This window comes from Echeneis naucrates, chromosome 1 (genome assembly GCF_900963305.1).
Source record: "Echeneis naucrates chromosome 1, fEcheNa1.1, whole genome shotgun sequence".
Taxonomy (NCBI): domain Eukaryota; kingdom Metazoa; phylum Chordata; class Actinopteri; order Carangiformes; family Echeneidae; genus Echeneis; species Echeneis naucrates.
Window position 1 is genome coordinate 17,478,388 of NC_042511.1, and position 25,207 is coordinate 17,503,594.

General features: G+C 39.7%; 3 protein-coding genes across 11 annotated transcripts; all 3 read left to right on the plus strand.

Moving 5' to 3' along the window:
- Positions 1–1,420: 1,420 nt before the first annotated feature.
- LOC115043560 (mitochondrial glycine transporter B-like) lies at positions 1,421–11,698 on the plus strand. 7 transcript variants are annotated; one of them, XM_029502165.1, is made up of 8 exons: positions 1,426–1,955; positions 3,347–3,445; positions 6,584–6,708; positions 7,051–7,135; positions 7,411–7,590; positions 9,143–9,311; positions 9,776–9,939; positions 10,046–11,698. In XM_029502165.1, exons 2-8 carry the CDS (start codon positions 3,431–3,433, stop codon positions 10,166–10,168), a joined length of 861 nt encoding a protein of 286 aa, XP_029358025.1. In that variant the 5' UTR covers positions 1,426–1,955; positions 3,347–3,430; the 3' UTR covers positions 10,169–11,698. The 7 variants fall into 7 exon arrangements, 6 of the variants coding, with proteins under 6 accessions (XP_029357999.1, XP_029358025.1, XP_029357988.1 ...); XM_029502139.1 differs by having other exon boundaries at positions 1,421–1,955; positions 3,347–6,708; XM_029502148.1 differs by lacking the exon at positions 1,426–1,955 and having other exon boundaries at positions 2,967–5,790.
- Positions 11,699–12,179: 481 nt separating this feature from the next.
- On the plus strand, positions 12,180–14,796 carry LOC115048524 (CD209 antigen-like protein E). Of its 2 annotated transcripts, none has more exons than XM_029510049.1 (6): positions 12,180–12,412; positions 12,578–12,676; positions 12,775–12,945; positions 13,327–13,472; positions 13,897–13,997; positions 14,402–14,796. In XM_029510049.1, the coding sequence occupies exons 1-6, from the start codon at positions 12,238–12,240 to the stop codon at positions 14,559–14,561; spliced, it is 852 nt and encodes a 283-aa protein (XP_029365909.1). In that variant the 5' UTR covers positions 12,180–12,237; the 3' UTR covers positions 14,562–14,796. The 2 variants fall into 2 exon arrangements, with proteins under 2 accessions (XP_029365909.1, XP_029365920.1); XM_029510060.1 differs by having other exon boundaries at positions 14,129–14,542.
- A 2,598-nt stretch (positions 14,797–17,394) lies between these two features.
- On the plus strand, positions 17,395–24,523 carry LOC115042548 (probable ATP-dependent RNA helicase DDX5). 2 transcript variants are annotated; one of them, XM_029500851.1, is made up of 13 exons: positions 17,395–17,576; positions 18,800–18,980; positions 19,174–19,270; positions 19,386–19,519; positions 19,906–19,971; positions 20,284–20,425; positions 20,605–20,765; positions 20,969–21,141; positions 21,249–21,359; positions 21,531–21,592; positions 21,713–21,772; positions 23,238–23,465; positions 23,985–24,523. In XM_029500851.1, exons 1-13 carry the CDS (start codon positions 17,536–17,538, stop codon positions 24,158–24,160), a joined length of 1,632 nt encoding a protein of 543 aa, XP_029356711.1. In that variant the 5' UTR covers positions 17,395–17,535; the 3' UTR covers positions 24,161–24,523. The 2 variants fall into 2 exon arrangements, with proteins under 2 accessions (XP_029356711.1, XP_029356702.1); XM_029500842.1 differs by having other exon boundaries at positions 17,398–17,576; positions 23,238–23,459; positions 23,706–24,523.
- Positions 24,524–25,207: the final 684 nt, after the last annotated feature.

Consider the following 25,207-nt stretch of genomic DNA (forward strand, 5'->3'; position numbering starts at 1 on the left):
AACTTCCTTGTCTCTATTGTGAGTTAATGAGTTGGCTCAGTTCTTAGAGTACAGGATGGAAGAACAGTGTATGTGTTGGACTTGGATTCCTTTGCTTATAAAGTGGAAAAGCATTTATAGGGACTTAGGAAAAAGCAATTACAGTGCGAAGAGAATCTGACTGCATTTGCATTTTTTTTTTTTTTTTAAACAAACTTTTTAAAGCCAAATGGACAATGAACTCCCCAAAGAACAAAGTAAATGGGATTTAAATGTTGAATCAGGATAATGATTATATGTACAAGAAGGTTGCTTAAAACATTAGGAACATGACAAACAATAGCCCTTAGTATGTAATGTCTAGATATTGGCATGCTTGACATTTTTGTGACAAAGCAGTGTTTATTTTTAGTTGTTTTTTTTTTTTTTTGTGTTTTGTTTTGTTTTTTTTGAGGGTGGTGCTAGTGAAAAGATATTTGGCATACCAATGTTATTTTTATAACTAGAAATCTGGACACATTTGAAAAAAGGTCATTTCCTTATTGAGAGGAATCAATCAGCTCATGGCTGAAAATTAAATTCTAGGCCATTTCGCTAAGCATACAACTGTGACCACAGTCATGTTTTTAAGAACATTCTTGACTGTTTGGATAATGGAGCTATACACCAATGAACCAAAGCCTCATGATCACTAGTATCTAGCAAGATACTAGTACTAACTAGTATCATGCAAGTCTTGCCTTTGACACCAAACCTGTCGAGGCCTGGACTCCACTAGATCTTTGAAGGTGTGATGAGGTACCTGGCACAAAGATGTTAGCAACAGATCCCTGAAGTAAGTCTGTGAGTCATCTGTCATTCCAGGTCAGATGTTTGGGCCTGCAGCTCAATAGAGGAAGGGACTGAAGTTGATCTGTTGAAGTTCAGATCTGGGTGACACATGGCAGTGTGGAAGTAAACATGATTTCTAAAGAAAATTGCTGACACCATCTGATCAGTCAGCAGTCTAAAGAAATCATCTATTCTTAATAAAGTTAAGTTAATGATCTAAATAAAGTATTTTTTTATTGTATTTGACCTTATTTCTCCACAAATGTTGCAGGCCTTCAACTCACTACAAAAAAACAAGAAACGAACCCATACAGCTGAAATGGTCCAGTGCCTCATGAAGCATCATTTCACATTTCTAACCTACTTTTCTGAGATTTTGGACTTGTCTTTTTCTTTAACTTTTACATGGGAGACATTCCAGAGGAGTTGACAGTAGGGTGATTCATGATCAATCGCTATTTTGTGGATGTGCATTCCGACAGGGATTATATTTATTTATTTTCAGTTCAACTTTCCCACTCTGCTCATAACACGTGTAGAGTTTATGGACTGAACAGTCAGGAGTGACACTATGTGGTCAATGATACAACTGCACCGACTCCACTCATTGTTGTTGTTATGGACTACAACACAGACTGAGGTCCACAGGTTATTAGGGAGCCTATAATCCAGAAGCAGGACCTCCGGACCGACCCCATGACTCAACCGGTTAGGCTCACAACCAGCCTGAATGTGTGTGTGTGCGTCACCTCTGCAAGAGGTGATCCTTCCTAGTCAGTTGCTAACAGTCGTTGAGTCAGTCATCAGTCAGAGGTAAACCAAAGAGCAGCTTTATTTCAGCTCTTATTTTCTCATTGGATGGAAGCGGGTGAAAGAGGAGATGGAAACGTCCGGAAACGTGACGATTTTCTTTACGTAGATGTGAAACAGGTTGAAGTTAAAGAACCACTTCACTGCTGCTAGCGTTAAAGCTAACTAGCGCTGTCAGAAAGTTGAAGGAGCTCAGCGGGAGTGGAGTTCACTGAAGTTATACTGTGACGAAACGTTTTGAGGACAATTGTCACAGCGAATTGAATAGAAATATGCTGCTTCCGAAGCCGGCAGCGGCGACCATGAACTCCAGCCCGTGGCATCCTCTAAGTCCGGTAAGAGGAGCTAACATGCTAACTTAGCTTGCGAGCTAGTGGAGTGAGGGTGTCGCAGCCACATTACAGCTGGTGGATGTTTCCAGAAACAAATTATGATATCGGCAGATTTTATGGCGCCTACCTTTAAAGGTGTTTTATTAATGTTAAGTATTTATTAATATTGGCATTTATTCAGTGAAACGAGACTGAGCTGGCCTGCACTGTGATGAGAGCAGGTGTCTTGCTGATAGCCGTAACTAACCAGCTGTTGCCGGTCTGTCAACCGATTTGGTTTCCCCCAGGTTCCTGTTCCCCTTCACGCCGATTTACCGCTGTGTCGTGCGTAGTTGCTATGTTACCGTACGTACGCAAATAGAAACACAGTTGGGTGTACGGAAAGCTGAATGTGACAAACCAATGTGTATGTTAATGATATGTTATATGTAAAACAATAAATTGAGAATGCTTTTGTTCGACCATTAATTGTCAATCTCTGTATAAATGGATGCCAACTATGGGCTCAAATGGGCTACTGTCTAACTGGTTAGCATGCTCGACTGACGAATTGATGACATTATTTTTGACGCATAACGTTACTATTGCTTACCGTCAATTTGGAAACGGGCGGAGCGCCTGCGAATGACATTTTTCTGCTCATTGGAAACACCCACCAGATAGCATCCATTATTTTTCATAATTCACGAACTCGTTGAACAAAAGTTTGTCCCTTTTACCATAATGGACATACATTCACTTGACAAACGCGCATCCTGGCCACCCAAATTTATCAACTTTGCGCCCTTGGGAAACTGGGTTGGGAATTTCGTTACGCCCTAGGTTAGTTCCAAGTAAGGGCATGATTTATACGAAAGTCAATGATCCATTCAGTGAACACTAATTTTTTTTTTTTTCTGGATGCCTACACATTAACTGTTATCTCTTGCACGACATGCCCATAAAATAGGCTATAGGTCTACATAATTGTCATTGTGATGATCCACAAGTTAAACTGTTTCATAGACAAAATAACAATTCAGCAAGAATGGTATTTCTTTACACGGAGAAATTGTAAACAAATCAACAGTCGTGAACTCAGAGCTAAGAAATCGCAAATTTGCAATTATTATTTCAATGACTGGTAATACCGAACGAAATAACAGATGATCAAACCAACGGGGAAATTTCGTTTTCACTGCAATCTCACGCAAATTGTCAATCATTTTGTACCATTTCGCTTTCCGTCAAACCAGTTGTCCCGGGTTGGTCCTGTGGGCGGTGTCAGTTAACACGGCTTTTCGAGGGGGAGCAGGAATGCCAACGGGGAACCAAATCGGTTGACACACCGGCTCTTCAGGCTGATATCGGGCAAAAAGGGGATTCATGGCTGCTCTCATTTCTCCTCCACGTAGACACGTTGACCGAAATCAACCAGCGTGAAAACAGCAACTGCAAAAGAGAAACTGGACTCGTCCGACTCGGCAGCCAAGTCAAAGATGGAGTTAGCTGCGGTGAGTGCGCCACCGGCTGCTGGCTGTATGAACACCGTGATCAGACAGCGACAGGGGCCTAACTGTCAATGTCTTTGTGATTCGGCTGTCTCACTCCTTCCCTTTTAACTATTTCTTAAACACGTATCATTAACTGAGACCAAGCCCAATTACAGATCTAACTGGAAAGAGATAGAGAGTTTGGTGGGGAAAGGACTCCCAGTAAAAAAACGTTACAATGTTGAGCTTCTAGGACCTTAAGGACAACTATAATCTGCAAAATCAGGACTTTACTAGAAAAAAACTAAGGTAAGGATGACACGAAATGTTGGATATTAGGTAGCACGGCGGCAAAATGGTTAGCGTTGTTGTTCCTCCGGGTGCTGCGGTTTCCTCCCACCATCCAAAGACATGTCAGAGATGTAGACATGCATGTCTAGGTTAATTGGTGATCGAAATTGTCCGTAGGACTTGAGTGTGAGTGGTTGTTTGTCTGTTGGCCCTGTGATGGACTGGTGACCTGTCCAGGATATAGCCCGCCCCTCACCCGGAACGTTGGCTGGGATTCGGCTACACCACCGCCCGTGACCCAGAAACGGATGTTGGATATTTTCCAAAAAGCTTACAGCGATGGCATTTACCAAAAATAATTTCTAGACTATATCATGCTCTGCATAATTTAAAGGGAGACCATACTCTGGTCATTAAAACAAGATTGTTGACAATAAACTCTCCTTCTAGGAGGGAATACAGCTGGAAGAACTTGACTGTTCTTTTGTACCCCAACACAGAAAGCTAAGTTCTCTGATCAAACTGCTCGCTGGAGGTCTTGTGGAAGTACTGTGGGAAACTACTTCCAAATCTTTTGGGAATGTCCCTCTGTGGCTCCATTTTGGAGATGTGTCCATGGCGTCTTGGAGGCAGTCTTTAAGTTCAAAATCTGCTTTAATTTTAAAATAATGTGCATCAACAGTTTATAAGAACTTAAAAGTGTAAAGAGAGATAAATGTTTAGTAGCAAGCAAGAAGGCTCTGACCAGAAAATGGCTGAAAAGAGATACACCAACTATAAATGATTGGATGGATGTTGTTTACAGTATGTAGTTATGGAAAGAATCAAATTTAAACTGAGATCTAAAAGTGATATCTTTGCTGAAATTAGGTCAAAATGGCTCACCTATGTTTTAACTGTAAGGCCTAATTTTGTATAGTAACAATATGCCTCTATGGTGGGCATATCCCGCAAACTTTATTGCAAAGAATAAAATTAATATGGATAATATGGAGTATGTGTGGACTAATGTTACTTGTGTGATGGATCATCCTCCCGCTGTTTGTTCTATTACTGTTTGTATTTGTGGTATGTTTTCTTGAAAATAACAATAAAAGTAAATGAAATAAAAGTATCATTATCTATATGACTGTTCATCCAACATCCCAGGTGTTGACTAATGAATTACTCTAAATAGCGTGTGTTAGAAATCAGTTCATAAATGTGTATTTTGGTAATTACCATGTTTCATCCATTCAGTCAATCATGAATTTGACAGGTTACAAAACTTCAACACAGTCCAATGAGCCAGTGTAGCAGTCGAGCTCACTCATTTTCCTCATCAACCCCATAATGAGCCCCTAAACCCAGAGGAATTGATTGGAGCGTCATTTATAATTTCTCAGTGAATTTCTAGTTCTAACCTCTGCATGGTTCTGAATATTAGAGAGTGAGCCTAAGGCAAAATGTGACTGAATCTTCTGGACTCAGGATTGTTTGATTTTTAATGGAGCGTGATTGAAAGTTGGGCACTCGTTTATTTGGCCAGTCAAGATAGTGTTGACAATGACAATGTGTTCTCAGAGTTTGATTTTTATTATTTTCACAGGATATTTTTGAATTAGGATAATAGTCAATTGTTCCTCACACCAAATGCTGAAGGATATTCCTTTTTGATAATTTGTGGAAATGGACATTTTCTAAATACATGTTCGGTGACCCAATTTAAAGCCCCCTACCCAGCATGCACACACAGCCACTTGATGACTCATGGCGTTTGACAAAGATACAATTTAGCAGTAGGCTTTGCTGGGAGGGTGCAGTGAAATGCTGATGTGTGAGTGTGTCTCTGAAAGATAAAGATAGAAGCCTACTGACAAACGCATGCTGGATTAAGCTGCTTCAGAACTGTGGGGGGGGCAGAGGAGAAAGAGGTAGCCACTGTGGGTTCAAAAGAGAGAGAGAGAGGGGAAGGAAGGTTTATTTGATAATAGAACATTGATAACAGCAGCAATTTCACAGTGAGGCAGGTGAAAGCAGGCAAAATGCAGGAAAAACAGAATTCTCAGAACCAAGCTCAGGGCAGCCTGGGGAAGGTAGGAGTGTGTAATGCGTGCATTAAAGTGTGTGTGTGTGTGTGTGTATATATATAGTGCAGATACTTTATTTATTTGGTGTTTCTATTGTTGCTGTAAATATGGTTCTTTTTGCTGTGCTCAGATAAACATTTTTCTCTTTCTCCTCATTTTCTGTCTTTACCTTCAAATTCAATTGTATCATCTGACTGCACTGGTCTGTGCCATACTTTTTCTGTCTGTTTGCCCATAAGGCATGCAAATGAATTTTGTTTTCAGTTTCATTAAAATGCAACCCAGGTCTGTCTGTGTGTGTGTGTGTGTGTGTGTGTGTGTGTGTGCGCGCGCGCTCTCTGCACATCTCCATCATCTCTTCTGTGGGCGAATTTGGCCTCTCTTCTGTTTACAGCATTTTCTTTTTTGCAATGTTGCAAATGCCATACAAGGAAATTTAGATCCAAATTAGAGTCTGGAATGTAAGGTTTATTATTTTGGGGCACATACCGACTGAGGCAAGATTTTTGATGCAAACATGTGTTTAAATAATGTTTCTCTGGTTCTCAACCAGAGATGAGACATACAGAGTGATGTTAGATGTTGCATGTTCAGGTATTTAACTGTGATTAATCCTTTGTTTTTCTTCATCTTATCCCCTTCTTCTGCCTTTCTCATTCCTGGCTATAATTTCAATTTCTCTTTACATTTGCTTTCCTGTCAACTCCCTCTTTTTATCCTCTCTTTGCCTCTTCTCCTTTCTTTTCATCCCTCTCTGTCTCCTTCCACTGTTGCCCTCTTTCACCGACATTGTCTTCAGGCTCACCCAGCTCTCAAAGCCTTCATGTGTGGTTCTCTCAGCGGTACCTGCTCTACACTGCTCTTCCAGCCTTTGGATTTGATAAAGACACGGCTGCAGATTCTGCAGAACAATGCCAAGCCAGGGTGCGTGTCCACATAACACAAAGATGCATCTTGCGCATGTGTGCGGAAATGCAAGAACTCATATATTTACAAATATTGTCTTAAAGCCATTCAACTCACACACACTATGATGAGTAACATGCTCTCCAGGCCTGTTTAACAAGAAGATAAGCATGGCAAAAAGCTAAGAAATTTTTCTTTTAAACATTCATCCACAGGGGAAGAGAATATGCTCTATTTTCCAAAGGATAATATTTGCGCAAAATGCTTGTTCAGAGCTGTGTTGTTCACCTCATGTCAGCCAAAACTGTTTGTCATTTGTCTGAAATTTTTCCTGTAACCATTCCTAAATTCTTCCTGCAGGTCACCGAAGGTGGGGATGTTCACTGTTTTCATCAACATTATTAAGACTGAGAATTTCTTTAGTCTTTGGAAGGGAGTTTCACCAGTGAGTATCCATGTTTAGTATTTACTAGTATTTATAATATTTCCTGAAATTCTGCAGTTGTAAGCAGTGAGGGCTGTTGTGCAGGAATGGACCTTGTGATGTCCCTTCCTCTGTCTTCTTAAATTTGTGTTACGGCTCAGTGACTTGCTCTACCAACCACTCACAACTTTTTCAGTCTTTTTTATGTTATATTACATACTGCATTTTTAACTTAAGCCTCTATCTCATTCACATATTTCAATAAGCTGCTAAAACTTTGTATTTCTCTCTGGCAGTCCTTTGTTCGCTGCATCCCTGGGGTCGGCATATACTTCAGCACCTTCTACTCTCTGAAGCAGCACTTCTTCCTGGAGCGGGCACCCAATGCTGGTGAGGCTGTTCTTCTTGGAGCCAGTGCAAGAGCTGTGGCTGGTGTCTCTATGCTGCCATTCACCGTCATAAAGACACGCTTTGAGGTGCATGAAAGTTTCTTTACCAAGAGATCTTTGAATCACTTTGACTGGTGGATTTTAAAGGAACAAAATATTTTAGTTCAAAATAACAACAACAAATCATTTTCATGGTCCGCTGACATGTAAATGTCTTTTATTTCAATTGTGTTTAACACCTGTGCTTTTCCTGCTGTAGCTAATGTGATAATCTCATAATTATGTTTCAGTAACTATTAGCGTGGTGGGTTACAGCTGAAAAATACGTTGCTCATGTAATGTAACTCCCTGTTGTTGGTAGCGTAGTTATCATTAACGAAATGGCCCTTTTGAATTTGCCTCTACAGTTTTGTTGTCAACCACAAGCCTGTTGAAGAACAGAGGGGTATTCCAGAAAGAGGGGTATCTGAAACTCTGAGTTAATCACCATGGTAGCAGACTCTGAACATAACTTGCTTGCTGGGAGGTTTTTTTTCTACCTGTCTCCTCCCACACAAAGACAGCTTTTGGACATGGATTGCCCATTCATTCCCAATCCGATTGATGTCAAATGCCAAGTGATTCGAAATGCTTTATGTGGCAGGAGATTAGATGTCCTGGCGTTTCCAAAGGAGTCTGTCATTTATCTCAATAACATTCTCCGCCCATACACAACCAATCTCACATACCGTGGACGTGCGCTCACATCACAGCAAGTTTTATGCGTTGTGCTAAGTTTGTTAATATTTAAGAGACACAAGTGTATACTTACATCTGATGTAGGCACTTGTATCCTGGGGGTGACCCCGGGATGCCCTCAGCCTCTGTCAGAGGTGGTGATAGCGGCTCCACTCGTTTTTTGGGCCTCTGCCTTCTTTCTGACGGTTAAGCAGAATTCAATTCATGTTAATATCTTTTATTTCATTTGTGCTCCATTGATGATGGCTTTTTAAAGAGGTTTTGCACATGCGCAACTCGAAGTGAACATACTCAGAGTTGATTGAACCAACTCAGATCAGCTGTTCTGGAACCGGATACTCAGTTTCCCCATCTCAGAGTAAGTCAACTCAGGGTTCAGGGATAGACTCAAGAGTTTGTTGAACCTCCTACCTGGAATACCCCCCAGGACTTCAGTAAGTACATTTTCAGAGAATGACTATGAAATTGGTTCAGTCTTAAAAAAAAAAAAAAGTCTTTTTATGAACGCTTAATCCACATGAGGGAAGCAGGGAGGCTTCATTTAGCAGGTTTAGTAGCTCTGTAAGTATGTGAGGTGAGTCCTTCGGCAGTCTTTCTCTGGGACAGGGAGATGATGTTTCTCTTTGTGTTAAGAGTTTCTTTCTGTTTTTACTGCATGAGAAAACAGATGATATTGGAATTAAAAGTCTGTAAATCTGTTGCATCTACCATCACCCTGTCATAGATCATGAATGTTCTGTTTTTGCGTGACTCAAGACAGTGTAGCTGATAGATAATGAATTCCACCTAGTTAATAAAAATGAATGGCCACTGTTTCTAACTACAGCATTAGTATAAACTATGTCTGAAAGCCCTGGTGTAAATAATTATGTTCATTGAAGATGCTTACATTTTGTTTCAGAGTGGCCATTACAACTATGTGAGTGTGGCTGGAGCTCTGAGGAGTGTGTACAAGACAGAGGGAATCCGGGCTCTCTTTTCAGGTTTAACGGCTACGCTGCTCCGGGATGCTCCATTTTCTGGCATCTATGTTATGTTCTACAGCCAGGCCAAAAGGACGCTTCCTCAAGGTGAGAGCCACACTACAACAGCAAATCAAAATTCAGGTCATTAAATGTCAAAACTATTAAAGTGTGCACTATATAGTTTACTGCCTTTCAACTTTCTCCTCTGAAGTCAGTTTTTGGTGTCTGTACTGTTCATCTCAAAGTTTGTTTTTTTTCTTTTTGTTGTCTTTCCTCCCATACATCCAGATTACCTCCCATCTGCATTTTCCATTAATTAATCAATCAATCAATAAACAAAGAAGGAAACTTAAATTAAAACAAGAGGAATTAAAGATTAATCTAAAATAACATCACATTGTGCCATTACAACTTTTTCCATGTTTAATTTGCAACTATTGGTCTCAAGAAACAAACACCAAATATTCAAATATCTTATTTTATGTGCTTCATGAAGAAAATCAGCAGTACATCTCATACACAAGTTTACTCGTCCTTTCTTCTAATACCTTGTTTCTCTTCGCTCTCAGAGGTTACTTCGTCAGCCTATGTTCCACTGGTGAACTTCAGCTGTGGAGTGGTTGCAGGTGTGTTGGCGTCACTGGTAACGCAACCAGCTGATGTGGTGAAGACCCACATTCAAGTCAGCCCATCCCACTGGAGTACAGCTGATGCTGTTCGCTACATCTACATGGTGTGTACTCATTTTATTAATTTCCCATCTTACTGCATGAAGGACATGACACTGGAATTTCACCAGTATCACACTGAACCTTTCTTTTCCTCGTTTTCTCCTTCAGGAACATGGCATAGCTGGGTTTTTTCGCGGGGCTGTGCCAAGGTCTCTTCGGCGCACTCTAATGGCTGCTATGGCTTGGACTGTCTATGAACAGCTGATGGCACGAATGAATCTCAAATCATGAAGCACTGAGCCAGGAAAAGAAGGTGAAACTGGACTAGTGGTTTTGTTCTCACTGAAAGCCTTATGCAAGAAGAAAAGGGCCTGAGGAACTTATAGAGTGAACCAGCAGTAGCAGGACATGAAGCTGAATAGCCAGGTGGATAAAGGTTGAAAAATGGGATGAGAAGAGAGTGTGTGAGTGAGTGAGTTTGAGCATGTGTGTGAGAACTTATTGATGTGGCCAATTCTGCACAAAGGCAGCCTCATCCCTAGTATTTGTGTGTGTATGTTGGCGTTATTGTGAAAAGTTTTCAGGTTGTGACTTCCCACCTGTCTGAATGAAGTGACACTCCTTACTGTGAATTTACCTCTGCTTACTATTTACTATCTGCACACACTGAGGTGGGCCAAGGTCCCTTACTCAGTCTGTGTCTCCGCTGGCCAGCTAAACGTCTTTGAAATGCTGCCAAACTGGATATTCAGCAAGTTGGTCTTCTGTATCTCTGCTTCGGTAAAAAATAAAGCACCGCAGAGAAGAGGAGCTGTGACGTCTGCCATATTTATGCAACTTAATATTGAGCTATGTTTCTCGCTTGTTAACTGATATTAATTAAGGGGCAAACTTGGAGAACATTATTTTTGTTTATCAGGCTAAGGCAATCACAAGTACATAAACAACTGCATTACAGAAAGAAAGCCCAGGCCAACTGGGTATAATCACAATGAAGCCTTTTCTTCCCATACTGCTCAAAATTATGCTAACAAAGATTTTATACAACCATGGTGCATTTTGGCAGTGAAACCAGATGTGCTTTTTTTTTTTTAAGAAATAATGATATAGCTAAAATACATTCAGACCTGAGATGGCATTTTAAACAGGATTTTGGGAATTTTTATGAGTTTTATCATACAAATGCTTGATTGTTTTGAGGATTTAAAGATTTCTTGTTGTGTTTCTGACCACTAGTGGACAGAAACTTTTTTCCATTGTGCACACACAAGCAACACAATAGTCTGTTGTGTTGTCAGGTTCACGTCACAGTGCAATTCAAAATCTTAAAAGAATTCTCTATTCTTTTTTTCCTACAAATAAAGAAAGTGAGGTTGAAATGTTACAATGATTTCAAATGATATTTACTTCACTTCCTTATGTCATTTCTTTTGTTCTCAGTATGATCAGTTATTTAACAGGAAAACTTTTGCAGCAAAAAAAAGTTATTTATTATTATTATTATTATGCTAAAGAAATGAGTATTAAGATGATGAAAAGCTTAGGTCAGTGAAAGGAAGAGTAAAACATTAGACTGAACCAACAGCTTTCTCCAGAACAAAGAGTAAACAAGTAAACATGTTACTTTAAAGGTGAAAGTTTTAGTGCTATGCGTCTAAATGCTTCAGTGTTTCCTTTGTAACTCAAACTGTGTATCTAACTGTGCTATATGTACCATAACTCACACCTGGAATTTTTATTTTTTGAAGTGTCGCAAGTCTTCAGTGACTGCAACTTGTGGCTGCATTGTATGTGGGTAAAATAAATTGTATTTATTTTTCCAACTAATTTGGATTTAGAAATCTTTGTGTCCTTGGTTTATTGTTTTTGAAATGAATACCAAATCTGGTCACTGCTACTAAAAGCAGCCAGTGTAAGCAGGGTAGGGCAGTGTAAGGTATAGAATTCAATACTAAGACTCGGTTCAGCACTTGAAAATAGATTTGAGTCTTTTAATATTTGATCAAATATTGAAATAATCTGTAACAAGAGGCTTAAAGATTGTCACCATTGGCATTTTATCAACAAAAATTGACAAAATTGACATGAAATGCATATTGAGCTTGTGAGATGAAATTACAAATTATTTTTAACTACTTAGGTAGACCTCATACTCCTGCTTCATTGGCCAGGGAATGATTCTATTTCCTATCCACTGTTACACCTGTGTTTGAGTGATTTTCTTCAACTTCCCTAGCAGGGAAGTGTGACAGAAGTAGTATTTACATCCACGCTCAAATTGCAGTTGCAGAGAGTCAAGCAAATTACATCTGAACTACTCAGTGTGGTTGTACACAGAGACACAGAGAGGTTGTTCAGTTATGTCTGTGGAAATCTATTCTACGATAGACATCACCAAGAAAGTTAGATTTCAGATTGAAGAGAAGGACAGAAATGTAAACATCGATAAGGATTATGCGAACATTTATGACAATTACTGGGCAACAGGAAGCCCACTGCCAAAATCACAGGTCACCACTGAGGACCAGCAGCAAGGTATTCATCTGTCTGTCTGTATACAATTTTGTAATGTTACACACCTTTTATGCTAAATGATCTTTTTTTTCTTTGGAGTCTTGGGGAAACCATTACATTTCATGTTGATCCATTTTGGTTTTCAATTATTGGCATGAAAAATCTGTTACTCATTTGTGCTCTTAGCTGTTCCAGCAAAGAACAACTTCATCAGACCTGCTGTAGTGTTTCTGGTGCTGCTGTGTCTTATCCTAATGGCTGCAGTGACTGTTGTCTTGATATTATGTAAGTTTTCCTGATTGATCAATTTAAACCAATGCTCATGAGTTACTCAAATGCATACAAATAATGTTTGAACATTTGCGTTTTTTATGGTGTGGCAGTGATTCAAGACAAAATAGTCAATGCTAACCTGACCACTGAGAGAGAAAAACTGTGGACAGATAACCGAGAGATGAACAACCTCAATGCCGAGCTGACCCGACAGACGCACCAACTACAGGAAAATATTTCTGAAGTCACTGCAGAGAGAGACAGACTACAGGAGCTGCTTGGTGAGTGGTCAAATGGGTCATGATTTGAATTGAAAGAATAGTTTCAAAATTCTGGAAAATGCAGTCACTTTTGGCCAAATATTAAGTGGATTGGAATCGTTCTCATGCACACCTGATTGTTGCACAAAGGGATTAACAGAACGACTTTTTAAAGACAGGAGATTTGTCTGTGTAGCAATAAAAATGCAAGAAGCACACAATGGAAAATTTTATAGATGTTGCATTTGTTAAAAAAAAAAAACAACAACAAAATGACAGCATCTTGTTCCCATCGGACTGTTTGGTGATAACATGAGCAGAGCATGTAAAAACTAACAGTAGTGTTTCTTTTTCCTTGTTTGAATGCAGTGATGTAAATGAAGCACCTTTTGTGTTAAACAGATAACTCGTCCTGTCCTGGCAACTGGGTAAAGTTTGACAACAGTTGTTATTTATTGTCTGCCTCAAAGAAAAACAACAAGGAAAGCATGAAGTCCTGTGAAAGTCTTGATGCTCATCTGGTGGTTGTGTCCAGTGAGGAGGAACAGGTGACTGGACAATGGAAGTTTTTTTTTCTTCTGAAAGCCATTGTTTTCCCATCCCTAATTCTTGATTTTAATATTTTAAATACCGAGTATTGTCCTTAGAAGGTCACTGCGGTAAAACAGGTTCAGTCTTGTTCAAATATCTGAAAATGGGAAGAGAAGTCCATGCTGACTTCCGTAAAGCAGGAGAATGGCACATACAATAACTGATAGAGACATTTTATGCATGTAAATATTGTAACAGAAAATGTTCATTGTTTTTAAATCTTTAATCTGCATAATCACTTTTGACAATCTTAAATCTTTTAAATTTACAAATGAATAATTTGAATTTGAAATAACTCAAATTACATCCTGACCATTTTGACTTGTGATGACGTGATCATTCTAAATTACATGACATTGCACCTAAATGTCTTAACTCTAGATATTTCTCAACTCATTTCACAACGGCATTTGGATTGGCCTCACAGATCAGGAGGAGGAAGGTGTCTGGAAATGGATTGATGGAACTAGGGCCACTAAATTGTAAGTTTTTTTTTTTTTTAGATTTTTTTAAAATGTTTTTTTATGTTTTCATTATTTGACTGTATTTATTGACAATCCTCTTGATCAGAGCAAGGAACTGCAGAATTTAACTATTGTCATTTGCATTAAAGCCCAGAGGTCTTCGCAGTCTTAATGCTCTGAGAAGTCTGCACACTTTAATCAAAAATATGAAAAGATCCGGAAGACGAAGAGGTTAACTTTGATGTATTAACCCTGAATGCCAAACTACAAATGTGACAAATGAGCTCTAATTTTTCTTGAAATCATATGCCTGACCGCATAACATGCTGTGGAAGTACATTTTGCAGATGTAAACAGCACTGATATCTAATTTTTTAGCAATGGTTTAAATCTTTGTCTGAACAGTTTTTGTTAATCTGTAGGTATTGGAGACAAAATCAGCCGGATAATGGATACAAGGGAAATGAAGACTGTGTTGAGATTTCTAAAATATCTTCCAATATAAACAGCTGGAATGATCTCCAATGCACTACATCATTATACTATATGTGTGAGAAAATGCTTACATTGACACTGAACTGACTCCACAACTTTTTTGTTCTCAGGTATAACACTATACATTTTCCACCTGTCTTTGCAAAGTCAAGCTTGTATGCAATGGATGAAATGTATGTGTAATTGATATTTCAATAACAAATAAACACTATTTTGTATAGCTGAGTGATTTTGTACATATGACTTTTACAGTGCTGAGATAAAACATATATATATATATATATGTTAAAGTTTAAGTACATTTATATAAAAGATATATGAATTTGTAAAAGCTTCAAATGGCATCAATGTATCACATGAACTGTACACCTAAATATTTTAGACTCGTGTTCAACACACATCACAGACAGGGTATTAGTGTAAACTAACAATAACCATTGTAAAATGTCAAAGACAATCAGGTGGACTTAGAGGGAACAAGCAGAAGCCCAAACCATACTGAACTGTAACTTCCTGGTTTTGTGCTCTTTTTCCTTTTTCATCCGCCTGTGTGTCCAGCCTCTGTCGGACAGCAGACTTTACTCTTACAGCAGGATTAAAGGCTGACTATTTTTATTGATCTCATTTAAATTGCCTGTTTACTGTTTGAAAGCCACTGAGACATGTCGGAGAATGTATACGAGGAGCCTGGCATCATCGGGAAGCTTCAACGTGATCAGAACAATGAGAAAATAGCGGACATCTATCTCAGTGCAGAAAGCCTGAAAGTGTATGATAATCCCTGGATGGAGGGCATATCACCAACTACACAACGATCCACAGAGGCTCAGCACCCAGGTATGGACACCCCAAGTATAAACAAGTTAGTAGGCAAATACACCAACGATGTAGGGATGAATTTACATTATGTGTGTATGTATAGCTTCCCTTAATAAAGAACTATGTGTTTGATGAATGTGATGTATAGTATTGGCTAATAGCTGTAAAATTCTTGTGCATTCTTTAAGTGTCTGTGGTCATTGAAAGCTCAGGAAAGAGGAATTGGTTAAAAGTCTGCTCATTGTTCCTGGGTGCAGCATGTCTCCTCCTGCTCGTGGGAATCATTTACCTCAGAGCTGAATGTGAGTTTTCTTAATTCAGTTTTGTGGCATAAATAGGGAACACAAAAAGGTAAGCACTTCATAAGATGTTGCTTTTGTGACAATTGTTATGTCAAAACAAACAGGCATATTCAGTTACTGTTCTGTTGTCCACCTTGTTGCAACAGTGGATGAAGCCAGAACCTCCTTGGATGTAGAAAAACGCCGAAATGCACTCAGCGCTAACTTCACAAAGACAACAGGCCAATTAAAAGCTAACATCACTAAACTCCACACATGGTTGAGCATGATTTGTAGTAAGTAAAATCTTGTCACTTACATCCTATCGTCTCGTCTCATTGATGAGAGCTACTGCAGCTGTCTTTATTCTGAGCAATGAACATGTTATGCTTTTGTGTGTGAAAGCAACATTTCACATTTAAAGGTTAGAACAGTTACGATAAGAGTTGAGAGTTTAAGAAACTGGAACATTTCTGCAGGAATGCTAACTCAAATGTCTCTGTTTTTGTCTTAAATACACAGAGTGGAAATGTAAGAAATACAAGAAAGAGTTCTGCTTTCCTGATTTTGACGAGGACAGCGACGAGTAATGAGCGGCTGGGATAACACTGACCACAGAACAGTAAACCTAGAGAGTTAGTTCTGTACGGTTAATTTTACTGGGTTTACCGGGTTGTATCAAGTCATTGGAAGTATCCTGGACAAAATGTAAGATTGGCAATTTTGATTAAATAAAACAATATGCGTTACCATCTTCCAAATAAAAGAGAAGTAGATTCATTGTCTGCCAACTTCACTGTGAAATCAATAGATTTTATTTTATGTTAAAATAGTATGTTAAACAAAGTCAACATCACATTTCATGTTGCTTTTGCTTTTAGTATTTTAGTTTGCTTTTTTTAAATATTGTGATTTTATTGTGACCTTCTAGGACCTGCCATCCACATATGAGGCCATCACATTTTGAGTCAACTAGGCCACAATGCTACATTTTTCTCTTCAAGGGCCTGGTGTCCACATATACGGCCACTATACGCCCACGTAGTGGTGGCAGAAGAGTATAATTCATTACAGGTTAGATTCAAGATGACGAACAGCACACCCGAAAGAATGCATGCCATGCAAGAGTTCAGGTCTTAGGAGGTCAAGTGTGTATAATGTCTGAGTTGTATCGCTGTCTCTGCAGTTATTCAAATAATTTTTTTTTTGTTTTGACACCAAGCTCCCAAGATGAAGTTGGAGGTCAGTTTCATGTGTCAGCTAACAGAAGATCATCATCAAATTACTGTTGTATTTAACTGTGTCACTGAATTATAATTTATCACAAAATGTCATTACGCGCTCTGCCTCCTATGTGCTGTTCAGCAGGTTGCTTCATTACTGACTGTCTAGCTTTTCTGGGATTTAATGAGTGCAACTGCTAAAACAAACTCTGTGATAAACACAGGCCTTGTTTTTGCCAAAAAAGATGTATAGCAAGTTTGTTGTGTTCTCAGAAGTGTTGATTCAGCTGTGTGAGGCTGCAGTTTCTGCTGCTGTTGTGTTTTTATTTACAGTTTGTGGTTGTGTTGTCATAATGGCAGGTGTTTGAGTGAGAAGGAAAAGGATAAATAACAACGGCAGTACAAAGTGCAGCCTCTAAAAGGACCATTTTTGTTTTAACTACATTTCTGATTAAATGTGTATCTTTATTCTCTCGTTCTGTCTCCCGTTACTGAGGACATGTGCACGGAAGTAAAATAGTGCCACACGGGTGCCACGGCGTGTGACGCGCATTGATATAGAGTTATCCGCCTCGCCTGACCTCACATCCGTCTCTCCAGACAGATTTTTGTCTGCCGGCATTTTCTTTTTATTTTCGTTGTGCGGTTTTTCGCCCTTTCCTGGATTAACCGCCTGGTTTTCCTCGCCGGCTAAAGGAACCTGGACCAGGTTTTTCTCCCGCAACAGTCTACTCCACAATGCCGGGCTTTTCAGACAGAGACCGAGGCAGAGACAGAGGGTAAGTCCGCTGTCAGCTCGGGGTTAGCAGGCGGCGGCTAACGGTCCCGTCGCCTTGGCTGTTTTCACCAAACCACGCAATTGTCTTCTGGTTTATATTCCCTGCAGTTTTTATTTGGTCTCACTCGTTTAATAAATGTGGGAAGGAAACAAAAAAGAGTTGCTCAGCGGCCTGACAGCCTTGAGTGGACTTGGCTGTGTGATGTTGTCCGATCCCCCGCCGATTAGAGCTAAAATGGCAGCTAATGACGACTCCGTCTGTGTTTTGCTGTTTGAGCGTTTCGCAACGCAGGCTTCCTGACAAACATCGGTTTTTGAGGTCTTGCTGGTGTATTTTAAAGGACCTGATCTCAGTGTCTATTTTTGCGGCGCATGCTGAGCCCCATTTTATCGCCGTGTGAACCTGTCAAAGTCCTGTCAAACTCGGTTCACATATGGATGAGCTCGGTAATCTGCAGCAGCCTAGACCGACCTCAGGCTGAGCAGGGTGCTGTTTAGATAACACAATCTGGAGAAAAATAGGGACAGTGGGGGAAATATCCAAAAGCAAATGTGTCCTTGATTTGAACAGTATTTATTATTTTTAGTTAGCAAGTTTTGCCTCTAATGTATGAAGTGTCTTTCAGATCGGAAAATTGGGACTCCTGTCTCCAATTTTTATTTCCCTGTTTATACAATCAAAGCTCTTTTCCTTTTTGCTAGAATACAGGGCAGACAAAAATGTACTCCAATATTGTGTATTTACTTGTGTTGAAGTGTCACCGCTGCACATGTCTGAGATGGTGGAGCCAAAGAAAAGTGTTAAAAAAAAAACAAAAAACAAACATCTAAAATCAGTGTGCAGGAATGGGGATTCTCTTATTACTGACCTTAAGTCCGGCCAAACATAAATGCTGAATCCTACAACTCTCCTTATAGGCAAGGCAAGTTTATTTGTATAGCACAATTCGACAACAAGGTGGTTCAAAGTGCTTTACAGAGACATTAAAACATAGCATGATTAAAGTTTGAACAGAGAAGAATGAAAGAAAGAAAAGAAAACACATCTTATATAGATGGTAGCATCTCCATCTTTATTTATAGATCACATTTCAAAACCAAAGTTATCTCAAGTCACTTAAAACAGTAGTTCACCCAGCTTTTAAGGGAAAAGTTGGTTTCCCCTTAATAAACATGGTTTTTAATTTTTCTCTTTAAATTGTGTGCTCTTGCCCTTTACACAAGGTATGGTGGAGGACCCCCTCGTTTTGGTGGTGGTGGAGGAGGCAACAGGGGCGGACCACCTTCTGGAAAGTTTGGCAACCCTGGTGAGAGGCTGCGGAAGAAGCACTGGAACCTTGATGAGCTTCCAAAGTTTCAGAAGAACTTCTACCAGGAGCACCCAGACGTCACCCACAGACCACTTGTAAGAATAGGTTCAGTTTCTTTTTATGCTTTCATGTTTATTTGTGTGTACTTATGTGAGTCCCATTTGTGGAGACAAAAGATTTTTTGAAGCTCACCTAAGACAGATATTCCATCTCTTGCAACCATAGGCTTTTCTTGTTGTTTTGTTATGCTGTATTGACAATTTCCATTATTTCTTCTTCCAATTCCAGCAAGAGGTTGAGCAGTACCGAAGAAGTAAAGAAGTTACAGTCAAAGGCAGAGATTGCCCCAAGCCAATTGTAAAATTCCATGAAGCTGCTTTTCCAAGTGAGTGAAAATGTATACTCCGCCCCGCATGCAATTTTATAATGTATGTTTAAATATTTCAGCATACTGTCATCACTGCCAGAAACCTTCAGCTTTGCTTATGTTATTTCTACAGGCTACGTCATGGATGTTATTGTCAAACAGAACTGGACTGAACCAACTCCAATTCAGTCTCAGGGCTGGCCTGTAGCCCTCAGTGGCAAAGACATGGTTGGCATCGCTCAAACTGGATCTGGGAAAACACTTGCTGTAAGTGAAGTGTTTCAGGTTATCATTTTTCAGATCATTTCAATCCAACAAAAACAAGAGAGTTTTGGTATCACTTATGTGTCTAAGAACAGTTATACAATACCAGATTTTTCCGCTACGAAGTTAGAGCTTTTAGAAGGCAGCCTGAAACAACAGTATTGTCCAGATCAGGGATTTGAACAGAATTAAAGCAATTTTAGACAAGATTTTTAACAACCTGCAACAACGATCACCTGATACAAGAATTAGATTGCTGATGTGGAAATACTTGTTTGCTTGGTTAGCAATGCTTGCTTTTCTAACAGACAATGATATAATCTTGTGTTCATTAAAATTAACTGCCTGTACAAGAGACTAATTTTATTTTTATTTTTATCTTTTTATAGTACCTTTTGCCTGCAATTGTGCACATCCAACATCAGCCATTCTTGGAGCATGGAGATGGACCTATTGTATGTACACCTTAACATCTTTTTATCTCTATTTTTAAACAAGATTTTGAGCTATAGTAGCTTTATACTTCTACTTCTCAGGTAATTCCAAGCATACATCTAATGCTGACGTGTGTGTGTGTGTATATGTGTGTATGTATGTATATGTATATGTATATGTATATATATATATATATATACACATATATATATACACACACACACATATAGAAAGAGCAAATATTTCTATGGGATTATGATGAATTTTGCTTGATGAATGTCCAATACATGTTTTGAACCAGAAAGGTAAAAACTGTACGCATCTTCCTTTAGTGCTTAGTGTTGGCACCAACTCGTGAGCTGGCTCAGCAGGTGCAACAAGTGGCTGCTGAATATGGCAGGGCCTCCCGTCTCAAGAGCACCTGTATCTATGGTGGTGCGCCGAAAGGACCCCAGATTAGAGACCTGGAGCGGGGTATGTTTACCATGATTATATAAGTGGATTACAAGATGTATTTGGCATTTCTTTGCTGTAACTTACATTTATTTTGATTACACGTGAAGAACTTTTGGCGTTTCTGCATATGCCTTACTTGTGGGATATTTACCAGTAAGAAATTATTTCACACTGTGTTTTTCTAATGGTTGTTTAAGGTGTTGAGATTTGCATCGCAACTCCAGGCCGTCTCATCGACTTCCTGGAGTGTGGTAAGACAAATTTGCGTCGCTGTACCTACCTGGTGCTGGATGAAGCTGATCGCATGCTGGACATGGGATTTGAACCTCAAATCCGAAAGATAGTTGAACAAATCCGGGTGAGTCGTGTTATTTCCTTCTAATGGGCAAAATTTAACTTTCTTTTTTTTTTTTAAATTAGGTTCCAGAAAACTGGCACAACCCCAATTTGATGAAATCAAATGACTCTGTTTGATCCAATTGATGCATTCTTACATTAACATATAAATGTAAGTGTTAACTTGAACAGAAAGCTGTGAAATGTCTTTTCACTTGTTACCAGCCAGACCGTCAGACCCTGATGTGGAGTGCCACCTGGCCTAAGGAAGTTCGCCAGCTGGCTGAGGACTTCCTGAAGGACTATGTCCAGATCAACATTGGAGCATTGCAGCTCAGTGCCAATCACAACATCCTGCAGATAGTTGACGTGTGCAGTGACATGGAGAAAGAGGACAAGTCAGTCGATGATTTCCATTTCCTCTTCAGGAGGAGTTGATCCTTTGATCCTTTGTGTTGATAAAAAGCTATTTTGTCTCAAACTTCTTTAATCTCGTCTCTGTTAGACTGATCCGTTTGCTGGAGGAGATAATGAGTGAAAAGGAGAATAAAACCATCATATTTGTGGAGACCAAAAGGCGGTGTGACGAGCTCACCAGGAGGATGAGACGAGATGGGTAAAGATTTTATCTCCTGTCACTTTAAAATATGTCTGTACCTTAAATGAATTCCACTGTTAACGAAAAAACAAATTATGTAGATAACTGGTTTCTCGTTGCCTGTTGGACGCAAGTCCACTGAATTGTGTCTAAGCTGGAAAGTTTTAATGCTTAGTTTGTGTATCACAGGTGGCCAGCCATGGGAATTCATGGAGACAAGAGCCAGCAGGAGAGGGACTGGGTCCTAAATGGTGAGATTTAATGTATGGCATTGGCAGTTAATTTAAGTGTCAATTTCACAGACTGCCCTGTGATTTTTTTTTTTTTTTTTTAATTTATTTTTTTTTTAAACACCGACTCTCTCCCTTCAGAATTCAGATATGGCAAAGCTCCAATCCTTATTGCTACTGACGTGGCTTCCCGTGGCTTAGGTCAGTATGCCATTGAGTTGCACTTCTTTCTTATGAGTGTTACACTTATTTTAAAGAAAGTGGTTTTGCTTTCTTTAACTTTCCTATGCATTTTCTGAGTTTTTCTCACCTTAAGGTGGAGTCTTTGTGGCAGGCGCTAGGCATGACAGTCCCAGGCCTCGAGAGGGAGAAGGATGACATATTGGATGTGCTCAACTGGCTTGCCACCCAGTGGGCCTAGAGAGGTGAAAGCTCTTGTGTGCCAGTGATCTTCAAAAGGCTGTGTGGCTAAGCCTTTGTCTCTGATATGTTGTTGAAATACGCACACATCTGTTCTCTGTCAATGGATTTCACCTGACAAACGCCATCCAGCTGTTTCCAACTCAAACGTATAAATAAACAGACAAAAAGAACACAAAAAAACAAAACAAAACAATATGCTTGATGCTGATGTGACTTTTGCCTTGCATGCTGTTGTGTTAGAGAGCGCCGTATTGCAAGTCACTTGTTTGAGATTTGGAACAATTACCTTTCGGAGCTTGTATCACATAGCATGGGTGCTTGTCAGCCTGTCAGAGCTTTCAGTTGTTTTCTTTCCCCGTCAAAGTGCTGGATTTCTTGAAATGGAGAGAGCAGTTTGAAATATTTTGTCTCTGAAAATTTATGAGACCTGGCACATGTGTGTAGGGGGTAGTGGGAACACCTAGTGAGAGGAGAAAGAGTGAGACAGCTCAAACCAAAGTTCCTCCCTCGCCTGCGTTTTATAGTCATGTCGAGACCTGCCAACGAGAGACATTTTCTCAAGTGAACACTGGCTTCTTGGAAGATCTTGCCTTGATGAGACTGATGAATGGTGTGGGGACAATTGTTCTGTGTTCGCTGAGGGGTCCCACAGGGTTCAATGCTTGGGACTTTTTATTTTTCTTGACGGGGCCCCCGTTCAAATTAGCACTTGGTCTATTTTGTCTTGGCAAGACAAGCAGTGTGGCCTTTTAATATCAGGCTTCTTTTGAGAGTGTACTGGGAAAAAACGGACCTGCAAAAATGTCCTATATTGGCACGAGGACGCCCCAGTGCATATCGTGGCCCAACTGCGTAGAAGCTCCTGGATGTCACTTGACAATTTGTGGGGGATTTCGCTGCATTGGGAAAGGACTAGTGAATGCATACTCCTTTATGGTAAGAATTAAATCCATTTTTTGTCTCCCTTTATAACAAAAGGGAGTGTGAATGTCTTTTGGATCTTTTTGATTATGGTAAGCAACTGGAGTGTGCATCGTTTCTCTCTTCCCACAGTAGTATTCCCATGGAATAGTTGTGTGCACAATATTATGTTGTTTTAACACATTCCCTCCACAGCCTAATGACCGTTTTCTTTCCCTAGCCTTCACAGTTGCTAACTTTTCCCTTTGATCTGGCTGTTGTGGTGTGCAAAATCCTGTGTGGCCTCCGTGTTTTGTTTTGCCACACTGCAACACTTTCACAGATGTGGAGGATGTGAAATTTGTCATCAATTATGACTACCCTAACTCCTCTGAGGATTATATCCATCGTATTGGACGCACAGCCCGAAGTCAAAAAACGGGCACAGCCTACACTTTCTTCACCCCCAACAACATGAAACAAGCCAGTGACCTGATCTCTGTGCTCCGCGAGGCCAACCAGGCCATTAACCCGAAGCTGATTCAGATGGCAGAGGACAGAGGAGGTAAAATCTTGGCATAAATAAGCATACTGAATTGCTGTTTAGTATAAGGGGGAAAAAAAAAAGACCCAATTGTATTTCATTTCACAAGATAATCATTGGTCCAGGTGGTTTAACTTCTCCTACAGCCTCTTCCCATCTAATCAGGGTCTCCTACATTTATTATATATTGATGTTAGGTTTAGGTATTAGCGTGAACCCACTCCCTTTTCTTTCCTTATGTTGTTGTTCTGTCTTTGTCTCATCCAGGTCGTGGAAGGGGGGGAAGAGGTGGCTACAAGGATGACCGTCGTGATAGGTATGGAGGTGGTAGGAGCAACTTTGGTGGTAGCAGCTACAGGGACAGGGAAAGTGATAGAGGGTTTGGTGGTGGGCCAAAAAATGCCTTTGGTGGCAACAAAGCCCAAAATGGTGGCAACTATGGAGGCAACAGTGGTAACTCTGGTGGTAGCTATGGCAACAACAATTACAACAACAGCAACGGACAGGGTAATTTTGGTGCTCCAGCAAACCAGGTGGGTGCCTTTGGTAACCAAAGCTTTCAGGGCCCACCCCAGTTTGGGGCCATGCAGAGGGCCACTCAGAATGGTATGAACCACCCGCCATTCCCCTTCAACTCGCAGCCACCACCCCCGCAGGCCCAACAGCCACCACCCCCTCCACCAATGGTGCCCTACCCCATGCCACCACCCTTCCCACAGTAGTTATGTCAAGCACACAATATATGGGAACCAACATGATTTTTGTTTAATCTTGAATCTTACAGTATGATGATGATGATGATTATTATTATTATTATTATTATTATCCTTTTTACTGTTTAACTTTGTTTTGCTTACAGCAGGGTTGGAATAATTCAGTAAACCCAGAGCATTAAATGGAGTCACATGTCTCCTGTCGTGCAACTATGATTGCTGCACTTCTCCTTGACTGTTTTTTTGTTACATTCCTCAGTAATTTATTTTACTAGGTAATGCGTTGTTTTCAGTTTGTGGTATGTTCAAAGTGATGTTAATTAAGCTCATATGAAAGGGTTTGTATAGCCCTTTTAAATAAAAATCAGAAAATTAAAATGTGTTGTGTTTTGTCTGGAAAGTTTGATTTGCAAAATTTATTATAACCTTGATTGGATTGAAGTGGGTCAGATTTATGACACAGGTTAGAAGTTAATCAGATCAAAGTCACATTCTCATATTAGTTCAATCAAACAAAAACAAGCTTTAAGTTTTTACATTTTTATTATATTTCTATTTAACTGTATATACATATTTATGCGCTTCACTAAATCGCTATTTTTGACGTTTCATTTTGTGACATTACTTAGCTCACTGAAGTTTTCATGTTGGATTGGTCAAAGCCCAAAACCAACCATCAAGTAAATATCAGGCTGTTAATGAAATCTTAATGAACGTCGGTAAAATGAGTTCTGCGGTCGGCTCACTTCAGGAAGTAATTTTGTTGTTGTTGCTGTTATTGGGCTTTTTCTTTTGCTTCGTTTTATTAAAGTATTTTCAAATTAAAACCATTTAAAGCACATTTTGATACCTGATTATTGAATAGGTTGAACCAGCTTCATGCTATTACGGAGTTAATACAACAAAAGAAGAAAGAAAAAATAATTACAACGTGAGGGTCCCATTCTATACGGGAAAATAATGTCTGGGCCTTTTTGTTCGCCATATAGTAAAGGATTTGTTGCATTGCAACAAGAGACCCGAGTCTTCCTTGAAGCCACAATTAACCCCCCCCCC